The sequence below is a fragment of the Patella vulgata genome, chromosome 5 (assembly GCF_932274485.2).
Source record: "Patella vulgata chromosome 5, xgPatVulg1.2, whole genome shotgun sequence".
NCBI classification, from domain to species: domain Eukaryota; kingdom Metazoa; phylum Mollusca; class Gastropoda; family Patellidae; genus Patella; species Patella vulgata.
Window position 1 is genome coordinate 71,586,637 of NC_065883.2, and position 14,772 is coordinate 71,601,408.

The 14,772-nt window shown below is 35.7% G+C and overlaps 1 protein-coding gene across 3 annotated transcripts in view; it reads left to right on the top strand.

Moving 5' to 3' along the window:
• LOC126821919 (ras guanyl-releasing protein 3) overlaps positions 1-14,769 on the top strand; it is a 70,361-nt gene extending 55,592 nt beyond the window's left edge. For 2 of the 3 annotated variants that reach the window (XM_056100784.1, XM_056100785.1), the window contains exons 13-18: positions 167-282; positions 1,238-1,376; positions 1,618-1,654; positions 2,651-2,746; positions 3,833-4,062; positions 13,054-14,769. In XM_056100784.1, coding sequence (XP_055956759.1) covers positions 167-282; positions 1,238-1,376; positions 1,618-1,654; positions 2,651-2,746; positions 3,833-4,062; positions 13,054-13,224 — 789 coding nt within the window. In that variant the 3' untranslated portion in view covers positions 13,225-14,769. Of the gene's footprint in view, positions 1-166; positions 283-1,237; positions 1,377-1,617; positions 1,655-2,650; positions 2,747-3,832; positions 4,063-7,109; positions 7,136-13,053 lie in introns of all 3 variants that reach the window. The other variant, XM_050550547.2, reaches the window with a different exon arrangement.
• The last annotated feature ends 3 nt before the right edge of the window (positions 14,770-14,772 follow it).

Consider the following 14,772-nt stretch of genomic DNA (forward strand, 5'->3'; position numbering starts at 1 on the left):
TTTTGTTAGTAATTTTAGCGATAATATAATGCTAGAGAAAATATTAGCGATAATATAATGCTAGAGAAAATATTAGCGATAATATAATGCGAACTTTAATGTTTATTAGTAATTATTGAATGATATATTGATAGTATTAAGTGATATATTGATATATATATTTCAGGCTGTATTTAAGAATTATGATCACGATAAAGATCGATTTATTTCACATGCTGAATTTGAGGCTATAGCCGGAAACTTTCCATTTATAGATTCCTTTTATGTTCTTGATGCCGATAAGTAAGTTTATTTTTTGAATTATATGATATTTCTCGTTTAAACTTGAGAATCAATTCTCATATATTAATCTTCACATAGTTCTGTTATATAGGGGCTGGGCATTATGGGCACTGGACTCTCGACTAGAATTCCTGATTTTGAGTCCTGGCATTGGAGGATAAGAACCTTCAGGATTTTTCAAGTCTGGCCTTCACTAGTCAAGGATGGTGACTATGGAGCTAAAAAGAAAAAACTATAGTCCATCGGTGTACGCATGGGCAGGCACTTGAAGGAACCCTTAACTGTTGGACTGTAAGGAAGAGTAGGCACGAAATTACCTAGTTTGTGTCGAGTATTCTGGGGGATTGAGTGACAAGGAGTAGGGTCTCCTGCCAAACCTGATGGGTTTTCGCTGGCTCTTCTGGTTTTGTTTCACTGCTAAAGACCTCTAGAAGACACCATGGTGGGTTTTCACCAGGTTTCCCACTGCTAAAGACCTCTAGAAGACAGCATGTTAATGTATGTATATATAATAAGTCAAATTTAAAGATACATTATATAAGAGCTAAATCTCTCTTTGGCAGGTCTTTATTATGGCTTAAAATGTTATATAAACTATTATTTAGACATTTCTTCGAATGACAAGTCTATAATCAACCCTCTAGGCCATCGGATAGCCGAGATTCAACTGGATTAAAACACCAGCGAAATTTAAAATTTAAATGATTTAGAACACCTGCAAGATTTAAAATTTAACGATAAAATGGATACTCGAGACTTAGACTCGAATGTCAAGTACTATTGTTACGATAATGAACACTAGATCTTGTCAAACACTCATAATTTCTCTCAGAATAAAGTAATTTGAATGAAACTTTCAATATATTCTATGTTTGAACTATTATAACAAGAACAGCCAGCTCTTTATCTAAATCTTATATAACACATCTTTAAACAAATTGATTATTTTTTTCAGGGACGGTATGATAAGTAAAGATGAAATGAAAACATATTTTATCCGAGCCAACTGTCACGCGTTACGCAATAGTTTTAAACATGCTTTCCACGAAACCACATACTTTAAACCGACTTTCTGTATACACTGTACAGGACTTGTAAGTATTTATTTACGTTAAGATTCTTTAACTCTTTGAATCTAGTTACATGACATATCGGTGTAGAGGCCAATCTTCTTTGTTCTCGCTTGGTGGGTTGGGTGGCCGAATGGTTTCCTCCCACTCACAAGCGAATTATTGAAATAAAATTAAACTATATGTTAGTCTTGAAATGACCTGGTGTGCGTCCTTAGACAACTGAATATAATGACAAAAATAATTATTTTATTATTTTTTACAGTTGTGGGGTATAATAAAACAAGGTTGGAAATGTAAAGGTAAGATATTTATTACTGCTCATTTTAATTTATATTTTATTTGGCATTTAAATGAGCTCAACCTGATTAAAACACAGATCCTATTTCGTTTCGTTTTTTTATAGTTCAAAATATCGTTTTATTACACTAGGATCTGGAAGAGTTGTTATATAACCTGCGTTCTGGATGCTGTGAGCTTTCGGCGGGTGGTGCACGGAACTGTGGGTAATCCACTAGAAACATCAATGCTGATTGGTTGATCAAATGTCTGATGTCATGGGGTCAAAAGCCGCTTGTATGACCTCTGACGTGACCTATCACTACAACCGATCAGATCTTCATTTAGTGTAAGCCATCGAAGTATAAAAAAAACAAAACGAAATATACATCTGTATTTTAATCAGATTTTAATGAACTAGAAACTATAGTATTAAACTTGGTTGATCTGGTGGTGTTATTCAGAGACAAATTAAAAGGCGGTGGGGTAGTTTTGAAAAACTGACATTAATTGGTGCTTTTTAGAGTATATCCCGTGGCAATCTTACCAATTCATCAAAAACGACTTAAAGATGGGTTCCCAGAAAAGTATTTATCGTGTGGTTATTTCCAATAAAAGTATGGTAATTTTGGTATATATGGAAATTAGAGATATCCAATCTTACTAGAAAAATACTGGATTCCCCGAAAAATCACGTGATGTAAATATGACCTGGTTTGATAGAATTTTTATAGCAGGGCATTCCTTCGCAATTACAATGTTTGAGAAGGATTTGAAGCAAAATTATGACAAATTAATTAGTTTGAATATGTTTTTAGTCCATATATACCATTAAATCACCCAGTTTGTACGCGGGAATGTATCTTTAAATTCAAGACCAAAAATGACCCCAAAACTACATAAAGACATTTTCATCTTTAGGGACCCCCCCCCCATCCATTGTCTCTGGATCCAACCTTGATGAAAACCAATGAGGTCTAGTCGTTTTTAAGTTTCAGTGATAATTTAATTTATTTCAGAATGTAGTATTAACGCTCACAAACACTGTAAAGATTTGGTTGTTATGGAATGTCGGAAAGGAATGGCTGCCAAACGAACAGATTCAATGTCAAACGGTAAACAATTTTTTATAAGACCATATTTTCTGGTCAGTAGGGGAGTTGATTGGCCAAATGGTTTGCACTTTAGATCATAAGGTCTGTCATGGAGTCACATGGCATAGTTTCGATTCCATGTGACAAGGAGTAGGGTTGCCTGTCAAACCATGTGGGTTTTTTCTGGGTCCTCCAGTTTCCTCCAATTGCTGAAGACCCCAACATGCAAGCGCGCAATTGAAATAAAATTGAATCATAGTTTGTGTTGAATGGACATTAAACGCCTTTTTCTAATAATCTGCATTGACTTGAATATTGATGCCATCGTCTGTCAAATAGCACTCGCAAATTGTGTGCTTTAGATCACAAGGTCTGGCATTGAGTCTGGTGGTGTTGTTTTGATTCCATACTTGTATGTGACAAGGGAGTAGACTTGCCTGTCCAACCTTGAATTGAATCATATGTTAGTCCCAAAATTACATAGTTTATGTCGAACGCCTTCTTCTAATACTCCGAAATTGACTAGAATATTAACGCCAACGTCTGACAAATAGCACTCGCAATTTGTTTCAATGACATGTAGTAAATGAACTTGAAATACACAGGACACAGTTCTATGGAATACAATTATTGTTTATTCTGAGTGACGTTTGAACTAATAGGCTTCTCTATTCTCTACGGAGCCACGGTGGCTAAGTGGGTAAGACACTGGCTCACTATTCTGGAGGTCACATGTCCAATCCCTGCATTGGCCCAGAAAGTTCATTAGGATTTTCCGGTGTGGTTTCCCCCTTGTCAGTGGTGCAGAACGGAGGGCCTCACAAGGACAGCTGTCTAGTCGTTTGGATGGGACGAAAAACCGAGGACCCGTGTATACATTGGCGTTGCATGTAAAAGATCCCTTGGCAGTTGTAATTCAATATAAGAGTAGACCATAGTGCCACTACCCGGATAAAATTTACTTCACAGAACACTGTATAGCGTATGTCCGTCTTCATTAGCCGAATCGGAGCAGAAGAGTACGACGTTAAACCCAATTTCATTTCTATTCTCTGGTGTTTATCAAGGAATGATAAAATATATTTTTAAAATTAACGATTTTTCCAGGTTCTGTGTCGAATGATTTAACTTATTCAGCCAAACGCAAAATATCACAAAGACATAAACAGGCACAATTATTGGCACAGAGCAGTGAAAACAAGGCGGGCAGTAACACCAGTATACAGAATAACCAGAATAACCAAAAGGACCAGGTTTTCCAAGATGACGGCCCGAGGGAGGGAGAATTCTACGAGGAACAGCATCTATTATATGACAGGTGGCTCAAATCCGAAGAGGTAAATATCTGAACATTTTTAATTTTGTATTCTTTTTTTCGTAGAGAAAATGACTTTTGCTGAAGATTAAGGTCTATTTGCTCTTGTAGTAAATAGTTTATTTATAGAAATGAAATGTCGCGGAGGATAGTCATCGCTTACGGCATAGTTATATAGATCCATGCTTTACGAAGGATACATTATATTATTTATTGTTATGTTAATACAATGTTGGTGATGGGTTATTTTCTGAATTAACTACCGTCCTCTCCTTTGTCCTTGGGGCTTTTAGGTTCTTAGAACACTTATTAATTAGTTTTTATGGTGGACCCAGAACCAAAAATTTCAAATCCTCAGTTCAGTCCAGTCTCATCTCACAGCCCCTAAAATATCAAAATTAATAATATTCTGACCTTAATAACCTAGGCTTCCATATAACTGTTAACCAAGAATGTAACGTAACTACAGACTAAACAATTTTGAAAAATCCCTGTTTTATTCCTATTTCGCGAACTTATCTAAAATGCATATTAAACATACATTATGCAAGAGCTAAATCTGTCTATTGCAGGTCTTTTTTTAGGCCTGAAATGTTATATAAACTATTAATTAGACATTAATTAACTTATCCAGACCGTAATCAAATCACGATGTCATCGCTAGCCTGCAATGTTTATTGGTTTAGATTCCGAATTGCTGTTCGATTTCCATTCAATCGTTAAAATCATGGTTCAAAGTAGATAATTTTACTGAAATTTTCAGCAAATTCCCTTTACATTATTTAGTTTTTAACTATTATAATGAGAACTGCCAACTCTTTATCTAATCTCCCATAATCTTTAAGTCTCTATAATAGAGACTTGGAAACAAACAGAGCATTGAAGGACTTTTTACCTAATTTATAAAATAATCTGGGAAATGATTAATAATCCATTTTAACTGGAACACAGAAGTCGCCATTTTGAACAATCATTTGACGGGTTAGTCAAGGACGTAATAATGTTACACCTTATATGCCATTTTTATTATACAAAGATGCCTTCACACTTTAAGGGGTGTTGGATGGCCGAATGGTTAGCACATGCGCGCTGTATCCTAAGGTCTGTCATTGAGTCAACTGGCCGGGTTCCATTTCCCAGATTGTACGTAACAAGGAGTAGGGTCGCCTGTCCAACCTCGTGGGTTTTTTCTCCAGGTGCTCCGGCTTCCTGCCACTGCTAAAGACCCCTATGTACACGCGAATTATTGAACTAAAATTGAACCATGTGTTAGTCCCGAAATGACCTAGTTTGTGTCAAGTGGACGTTAAACCCCATTTCTCTCTCTCTCCCCTTCACACTTTGACGAAAAACTGGGGACTGTGTACACATTGGCATGCACGTAAAAAAAAACCTTGACAGTTGGAATTTGAAATAAATGTAGGCTATAGTGCTGCTGTCAGGGCAAAATTCTCTTCATCGCAACTGTATAGCATATGTCTGTCTTCATTAGCCCAGTCGGTTCAGGAACGTAGGACGTTAAACCACATTTCATTTCATTTGGACCTCTCCAAATCGTGGAAATTACTAGGCCTACTACCTCTAGCATAAAAATAGTCATAAGCAAAATGTTTAGCTGTATATAATTAACAAAAGTTGTCTAGTCATTGGTTGCCTCATATCCTGTGGAAATATATTGTTTAACTTAATATTTGGTGTCTGTGTTCAGGCAATATGTAATAACCAGCCTCAATTTGAATGTAGGAAATATTTATGTTGTGAGAACTCCTGTCATTTTCATAATACAAAGATGCCTGTCCAAAAGCGTTGAAACTACTACTTCCTCTAGCATCGGAAACTATTTGAGTCATGTGATTAACTGTGTACTATGCTAGTTCTTTAAATCGGGCGACTTGATTTTATCCGGATAGTAGTAGTAGTTCAGAGCACCTTCAAAAATGTGCTACAAAACCAAAAAGTAAGAAAACTTCACTTTCCCCCCCCCCTCCCCCAAAAATTCAGGGAACCAGGATAGTCGATATTTATATGTACCAAGGGTTAGATCTAAATATTAAGGCCAACTGCAGATTTTGTCAGGGTCGCAAGATGTAAATAGGGTTAGGGCACATGATTGTTGACAAGATTGTGGGTTATGGTTAGTACTAGTCCTGATTACATCTTGTGACTTTTGACAAAATATGCAGTTGACCTTAATATTTAGACCTAACCATGTACCATGTGCTATTGGTTTAAATATTAATAAAATCATGTTTAAAAATGGTAGAAGCTGAGGTTTAAAATGATTAAAATAAAATTTTCTCTATACATGGGCTTTAAGGCGATTGAATGCAAGCTTTAAAGTGATCATTCTTTTTAAAAATGCTTTGCCTATGTTAGATATATATGGCTGAAATGTTTCTGAAATTCAAATTTGGTGTCGTCCTAGGTATCCCAGTTGTATCATTCCGTTCTACTCCAATAACCTCTGAGTCCATTCACGAGGTAGTCACAAATTCAAATTATCTGCCTTTCATGATTATTTCATTGGCCACGTAATTTCATGCTTCGACTCAATCAAAAAACAGTTTACAAACCAGTCTTGGCGTCATTGTTTATGTTGACAATAATATATGACAAATCAATTTTTAAATGCCGCAGATGTTTTAATAGGCATAGTTTCGATTGTCCACTTGTACGTGACAAGGAGTAGGGTTGCCTGTCCATCTTCGTGGGTTTTCTCTGGGTCTTTCGGTTTCCTCCCACTGCTAAAGACCCCTACACACAAGCGAATTAATAAAATGCAATTGACACATAATTCGTCCCGAAATGACCTAGGTTGAGTCAAGTGGACGTTAAACCCCATTTCTCTCTCTCTCTTTTCTATAGATTGCATTATTTGATTAGTCATAAAAATAGCACTGTTACAAGGGCAAATAATTTGAATTCGTGTCTCCCCATGAATAAACCCAGGGTTAGTGAAGTAGAATGAAGTGATACCACTAGGGTATACCCAGGATGATTTGGTGTGAGTTTTTTTTTTATTTTGTAAATGTATATATTTATATATATAAATGTAAATCTTTGTTGTAGCTTGTTTCACAGGATAAGCCAGTACAGTAAGTTGCTGATTGATATCAAATATATATTATATATCTTTTTATCCTTCTTGTTTGTATATTGGCCTTCAATCCACTGTAACCCAGGTATCAATTAATCTTGTGTATTTAGCCCTAATTTCTTTCAAATTTGTTCAATATCAAATCTGGAAAATAACGTCCCAATTAATTATTATACATCAATAATCAATTGAGTTGTTTGTTTTTTAACAGTGATCAGGAAATTAAATGCCTGTAAATTGGACATTCGTTATCAAAATTAAAACAGTCAGATCTATATTTCGTTTTTTTTTTATATACTTTCGATGGCCTACACTACATGAAGATCTGACCGGTTCTAGTGGAAGGTCACGTTAGGGGTCCTACCAGCGGCTATTGACCCTTTCATGTCAGACATTGATTAATCAATCACCATTGACATTTCTAGTGGTTTACCCACAATTCCGTGCATCTTACACCAAGAGCTCGCCGTTACTGACCTTTTCATTGGCTAATCCCTCACTTCGACCAAAACGTATGTTATATAACAACTCTTCCAGATCCTAGTGTTGTGAAGACAAGTAAAACGAAATTAGACGATTTCGGATGAATTTTAATTTTCAAACAAAGATATTGAACCAATATAGAAGAAATTAGGGCTAAATACCCAAAATTAAATGATAGCCATGTTACAGTGATTATTATTACTAGCTACTTCATACTGTCATACATTACACGTCTTATAGAAGCTAGTTACACATCTAGATTTATATATACCCAAGTAGAATATCTATTTATTTATTACATAGTTTAAATATCTTCTTCACTTCAATTTTAACGGTGACAAGGACAGCTGTGTAGTCCTTCGGATGGTACTAAAAACCAAGGTCTTGCATATACATTGGCCTGCATGTAAAAGATCCCTTGGCAGTTGGAATTTGATATGAGTAGGCTGTAGTGTCGCTGCCTGGGCAAAATTTCCCTCATAGCAAACTGTATGGTGTATGCCCGTCTTCATTAGCCCAGTTCGGAGCAGAACAGTAGGACGTTAAACCCCATTTCATATCCAACACTTGTTCTTTAGATCATAAGGTCTGTCATTGAGTCAAGTGGAGTGGTTTTGATCTTAAACCTGATCTGTTTTCTAAAGGTCTTTCATGTTCCTCCCACACTTAAAGACCACTAATTAGCCTACATTTCATTTTATTTCATTTCAATTTTAACGGAGTCAAATTTAGAACATTAGATCAATTACAGTCTGTTGACGAACTTGTAATTGACATCATTGATTAAATGGGAAAAATGACGCTCTACAAATAGATTGGGAATAAATGTTTCATTTACAATATCAGGATTGGAACAATTAGTCTGTTCGCAACCTTGAAATTCCCTGATTGGGAATAAATCATTCATTCACTATGTCAGGTTTGGAAAAATTAGTCTGTTCGCGACCCCGAAATTCACATCATATAGGTTATATAGGATTAATAACGGCCTCAATTTCAACTAACTTTTAACTGATTTGGATCAATTCAGTTTTGTGTTCCCATTGTCAGCAAAGAGATTTGGATTAAAATTTGCGTTCACAGTGTCAGGATTAGAGCAATTGGTCTTCCAGTGATTCTTTAATTTACACAATTCAGGCCCTGTGCCATAAGTTACTTTTAATGGAGGCCAATTGGTTTGGATTTAAATTTGTGTTCTGTTGAAGACCCTGCAATTTACATCATAGGGGGGTTGGATGGCTGTATCATAAGGACTGTCATTGAGTCAGCTGGCATGGTTTTGATTCCCGGGTTGTACATGACAAGGAGTGGGGTCACCTTCGTGGGTTTTCTCGGGGTCCTCCAGTTCCTTCCCACTGCTAAAGACCCCTACGTGCAAGCAAATTATTGAAATAAAATTGAACCATATGTTGTGTCGAGTGGACGTTAAACCCCATTTCTCTGTCTCTGTCTCTGTTAGAATATAAAGACATGTAAGATACTGAATCAGTCCATGAGAGCTGTAATTTATACCCCGTCAGTAGCGTGCAGAGAGGGTGGTCAGAAGGGGGTGACGGCCCCAAGCATCAATTTCACAGGGCATCTAATCAAAAGAGTTAAATTGATTTTTTGGGAATTTGAAATCATGGCTGTTAACTTTTGTTAAACAAGCTGCTCTACTTAAACATACATTATGCAAGAGGTAAATCTGCCTATTTCAGGGCTTTCTTTAGGTCTGAAAGATTATGTAAACTATTAGACATTTATTAACATGACAAGACCATAATCAACACTTGATGCCAATGGATATCTCCGATATTAAGTAGATTATAATGGTTCAACCAAATTTTGATTTAATTTAAAAATGGAGAAGCGATGCTTAACTTCGAACAACCAATACAGTGGTTGGAATTAAGGCACACATCTTGTCAAACCTTCAAATGCTAATATCTTCACTTGCAATAGAGTAATTTGAATTGAAATTTTTAATACATTCATTTTGAATTATCTATTTTCGAACTATTATAACAAGAATGGCAAGACGTTTATCTAAATTTTACATAATGTATGTTTAATTTATTTCATCTGTTTTTACATATGTAAAATGACTTCCTTCCTCACATATCTGAGAACTAGGCCCTATACATGAGTCATGGGAGCATACAACCAAGGCACCACCAAATCTCTGCACTCTACTGTAACCCTGAAAGCACTTTAGAACGTTTGGCATTTTCAAAGCATGTTAATATTAATATAATCTGCAACTTACTGGACACGTTAGATCAGTGGTTCTCAACCTTTTTTTGCCAACGGCACACCTTGGAACACATGAAAAAATGGTGGCACACCTGGCCAAATATATATGAAAAATATTTGAATTTTGCAAAATAAAAACATAGCAAGTCATAGACGGCATACAACCATAGACACAGACTAGTCATAGACACATAGAATGTCTCAAACTAAATAAAGAAAAACACAGCCATGAATTTACTTTACTGCAATGTTTCGAATTTTATCTGTCAAATAGCTGGCTTCTTTTAGTGAGAAATTTTCTTAGTGTGCCGTTCAAAATTTTGTGGCATACTTAGGAAGATCTCGTAGCACACCTGTGTGTCGTTGCACACTGTTTGAGAATCACTGCATTAGATAGATATTTTTGCCATAATATGTGATAACTATTTTTTTTTTTCTTGTATCTTTAGTTTAAGTCAGTGTTATAGATTATAATTTGCTGTGATTAATATTCAACTTGAACCTTAAATGTAACCCTTAACTCGTGTTCATTTGATCACCAACACCTGGCGTTTACCTTGAAATCAACAAACAGGGTGGGGGGGTGAGGGGGGGTCATTGGGTGGTTGAATGGTCTAACATCTACGCTTTAGATCATACGGTCTGTCATTGAATCAAGTGACTTGGTTTTGATCCTAAACTTGTACGTGACAGGAGTAGGGTCGCCTACCCAACCTGGTGGGTTTTCTCCGAGTCCTCCAGTTTTCTCCCACAGCTAAAGACCACTACTCGAAAGCAAATTATTGAAATTAAATTTGAAAATATGTTAGTCCCGAAATAACCTGGTTTGTGTCGAGTGAATGTTAAAGCCCATATCTCTCTCCCTCTCTCTTTAATTAGTAGCATTACCTGTATTATTAGCCTGGATAATCACACATATCACTATTTTATGTCCCAGTTTGCAAGTCTTCAAAGAGGCTAGATATATACATAACCCCATTGCTTTATTTTTCAACTTCATACTCTTGGTTTAGTTTTACTTTCTGCTTAAGCCAAGCTCACATAGGGAAAATATTAGTAAACGTTAGTGACATCCATTTTATTTGGGAATGTGTGGTCTCACAATTATTTCCAGTAGGCCGACACGCTATTATTAGCTTTCGTTAGATTCATTTCAGTGATTTTACAAAATCACAAAGCATAGATAAAAAGGGCATCGAAATGTTTTTAAAAAATGTAAGTTATTGTCTGTTAAAAAAAATCGCACCAATCGCATGAAAGATTACAAAAAGTATGCTGACCTTTTTGGTTCACTGAACATTTTTTTTTCAAGAGTTGATTCTTAATTTGTTTGATTTTTATTTGGCTTTGTTTTTTTTTTTGCTTCAGCTTTGAACTACCATTTTGTTGCTTAATTTTGTTTTTATTTTTTTATTTAGCACATTTGTTTAATATTTTATGATTCGTGATTTTAATCCAAAGATTAACCTAGGTGCCTTTTTCTCGATAAGTTTGTTAGAAATAACAGCCATGCCAGCGGAACCAAGAATATATTTTTCTGACTTTGCTTTGTACTCAAATTCCTGAACATTTGTTGATAGATATACACTATATCAAAGAATTGAGACATTATTTTACAGGGGTGAGGCTACCCGAAAAATGTTTTCTGAAAGTCTAAAGCTATTGAATTGAAAATGGCGCAAGTAGGAAATGTAATAAACAAGGGAAAACTAACATTAATAAAGTTGTTGCCAGGGTAACACATAGCTTTAACATTTCAGAACCAAATTTTTCGAATAGCCTCCCCCTTAATGTATTCTAAATTTTGTTTCATTTGAGTAAAGATTCAGCAGATTACGAAAAACATTTCTTGGCTGTCGGTGCCTGTTTTATTATTTATTATTCAAAGAATAGGTCATTGGAAAAGAGCTGGGAAATAAATATGATTATAGTTGTAGACATGTTGAGGAATATATACTCTTCAAAAAAAGTAGGGGATATTTAGAAACAATACAAAACTGCGGAAATGCACTGCTGTTTTTATTAGAGGTAACCAGTGTATTTTAATAACAGGCCAATTGCCTACACATGAACATAAACATCTCATAAGGGCGTCCTATTTCACTCGCAAAGAGATACACTGTCAAAAGTGAAAATGGACGTTCTTGATTTTTATCTTAATAATGAGTAATTGCTCTACCAATCCTCAGACATTCAGCAATTCGTCGTGGCATGCTCCTAATCAACCGTCCAATCACGATTTGGGGCAATCTGACCCACTCCTCTTGCAGTGCCACGGCCAATTCTTGCAGTGTTGTCGCTTGACCCTGACGTAGACGAACACATCTCCCGATCAAATTAAATGTAACACACTAAAGCAAAGATACGCTAAACAGTAAATCTTATGCAAGAACCGATAGGAAAGCAAACATGGATAGCTAAACCAGCACGCAGCAGTTTTCATAAACCCTTCCTTGAAGTGTCAAATTTGACAATGAACCTCTCCCACATGTATGGCGCTATTGCGTGTCGCATGTGCTGCTCAGTGGTTCTGTTGGGGCGATAAGTTCTTCATCTGTGAACATACTCGCAAAGCATGTCAAGTGTCCATGACTATTTATCATATTGCAACCTGCATAGGTATTTGCATTTCAATATCCCCTACTTTTTTTGAAGAGTATATTAACATTAAATACAAAATAATAATATGCATTATTGTCAATGATTCACTCTTTTTTGTTTACAAAATGATAGCCCATTTTTCATTGATTTAAATGAGGGCATTTGTTTTTCGCTGAAAATGAATAAATATGTTGAACATTCTTTGTCAGGGAAGCAATCAGTGGTATTGACATTACAGCCACGGCCCCTACATAACAAGGGGGTTGGATGGCCGAATGGTTAGCGCATGCACGCTGTATCATAAGGTCTGTCATTGAGTCAACTGGTGTGGTTGTACGTGACAAGGAGTACCATCACCTGTCCAACCTCTTGGGTTTTCTCTGGGTCCTCCGGTTTCCTCCACTGCTAAAGACCCCTACGCGCAAGCAAATTATTGAAAGAAATTTGAACCATATGTTAGTCCCGAAATGACCTAGTTTGTGTCGAGTGGACGTTAAACCCCATTTCTCTCTCTCTCCCCTGCTTAACAAATTTTCTGTCTAATCACCAGAACTACCTATAACTCTTGACTTATGGAGATATTTTTTTCTGTTTCAGGCCCGAGAACAGTTGATAGCCGAGAACTCACAATTACGAGCCAGACTTGAAGTGGCCAATGATCAAATTCTTATTTTAAAATCTCACATAGGAGTGATCCGACAAAATACTATAGCATTTATACTTGAACAAATGGATGCGTTACATATGCAGAGGGATTCGGAAGTGTAAAATCGTGCATGACCTTGATCTCAACAGCGTACATTTCAATTTAAAACTTTATCCAATTAAAAGTGAGCATGTCGTCGTATATTGTGATCCGTTGTGTTCCATGTATTATCGGATTCCGGCAACAGGAGAAAAATCAAATCTATGTAGACCAAAGAGAAATCGTCATAATTTCAAAAATCATAATATAGCTTAAAACAATTTATCATATCTTGTGTGCGGAGCGTCGTCCATTTTTAATTGGATTCATTATAATAATGTGATCATACGGTAATTCCAAGAAGATCGATCATCCGGGCTGTCGGTCACTAATGAAGGCGACGGTAGACCAGACATCTTGGGGAACAATAAACAATAATGTCAATTGTAGTTGTCCGTTCGTGGGTGTTGTTCTTGAGAATAACAATAAAAAACAAACAAAATATTGCCGGAAAGTTTATAAAAAAAAAAGGCTGAAGTGTTAATTAATGATTTAAGATCGTCAGGTTTTTAACTGCATTGAGATCTCTTTAAACTAACTTTATATGGGATCAAATCTAAATATCGGTTTACTCCATAGAAAAACAGAAATAGTTGGTTTTCATAAGGTTGTTGGTTTTCTCAGGTGTCCGATCGACCAAAATTTACTGTACCTCCACTAAAATACAGGACCGTTAATTAGCTACAAGGAACATTCTGGATTCATTCCTATAAACTCCTTGTTGATGATTGTTCTGTTGGGTGAATATTAAATCCCTTTTGTGTTATATTAGGAGGTAAACCCCCTGTGAATTTCGTATTGCAACGTGTTCGCAGACTCGAGCAGTTTGGTGAAATAAACACTTTTGAAACCTTCCCTTGAAATTTGAAACTGGGAGTTTAGTGTTTACCTCTTCAAGGAACGCCCGTCGGTCAATATGTGCATAGAAGTGTATATATATGAAATAAATATGGTGATAGATGAAAAATATATAATATATTATGAACTTTGAACTGTGAAGGTTATGGGTAACCTTTAACCTCATGGTTAAAACTATAGACTCTTTGTAAAGTGTGACAGCATTTTAAATTTACAAAATGCATTCACTCAAAGCAATATATTTTGGATAAGTGTGGTGCGGAAGTGAGGCAATGCAAGATAAATGGAATGATATCTGACTATTATAAATATTATTATTGTATCGTGTCGACCATCATATTTTGTTAATTATTATTAATTATCTGTTTAATTACGACATGAAAAATGCTGATCTACTGATTTTTACAGTTAGTCGATTCCCCTAAAAATATACCCCTAAGGAGCATTTCTACAGATGTAGTCAGTTCCCCTAATAATATACCGCTATATCACCCCTTAGGAGCATTTGGCAATATAACGCATTAAAGACAGAGTCAAGACCATTTATATGGATCAAATAACACACTATTTATGGATAAGAATTACTATGGTTTATTTCACTGCGACATTTCAACAAGATTTCACAAGTCGTTATCAAGCATATAACACAAATAAATAAAATGAAAAGAATATGATTATATATATATATATATATATATATATATATACAGGAA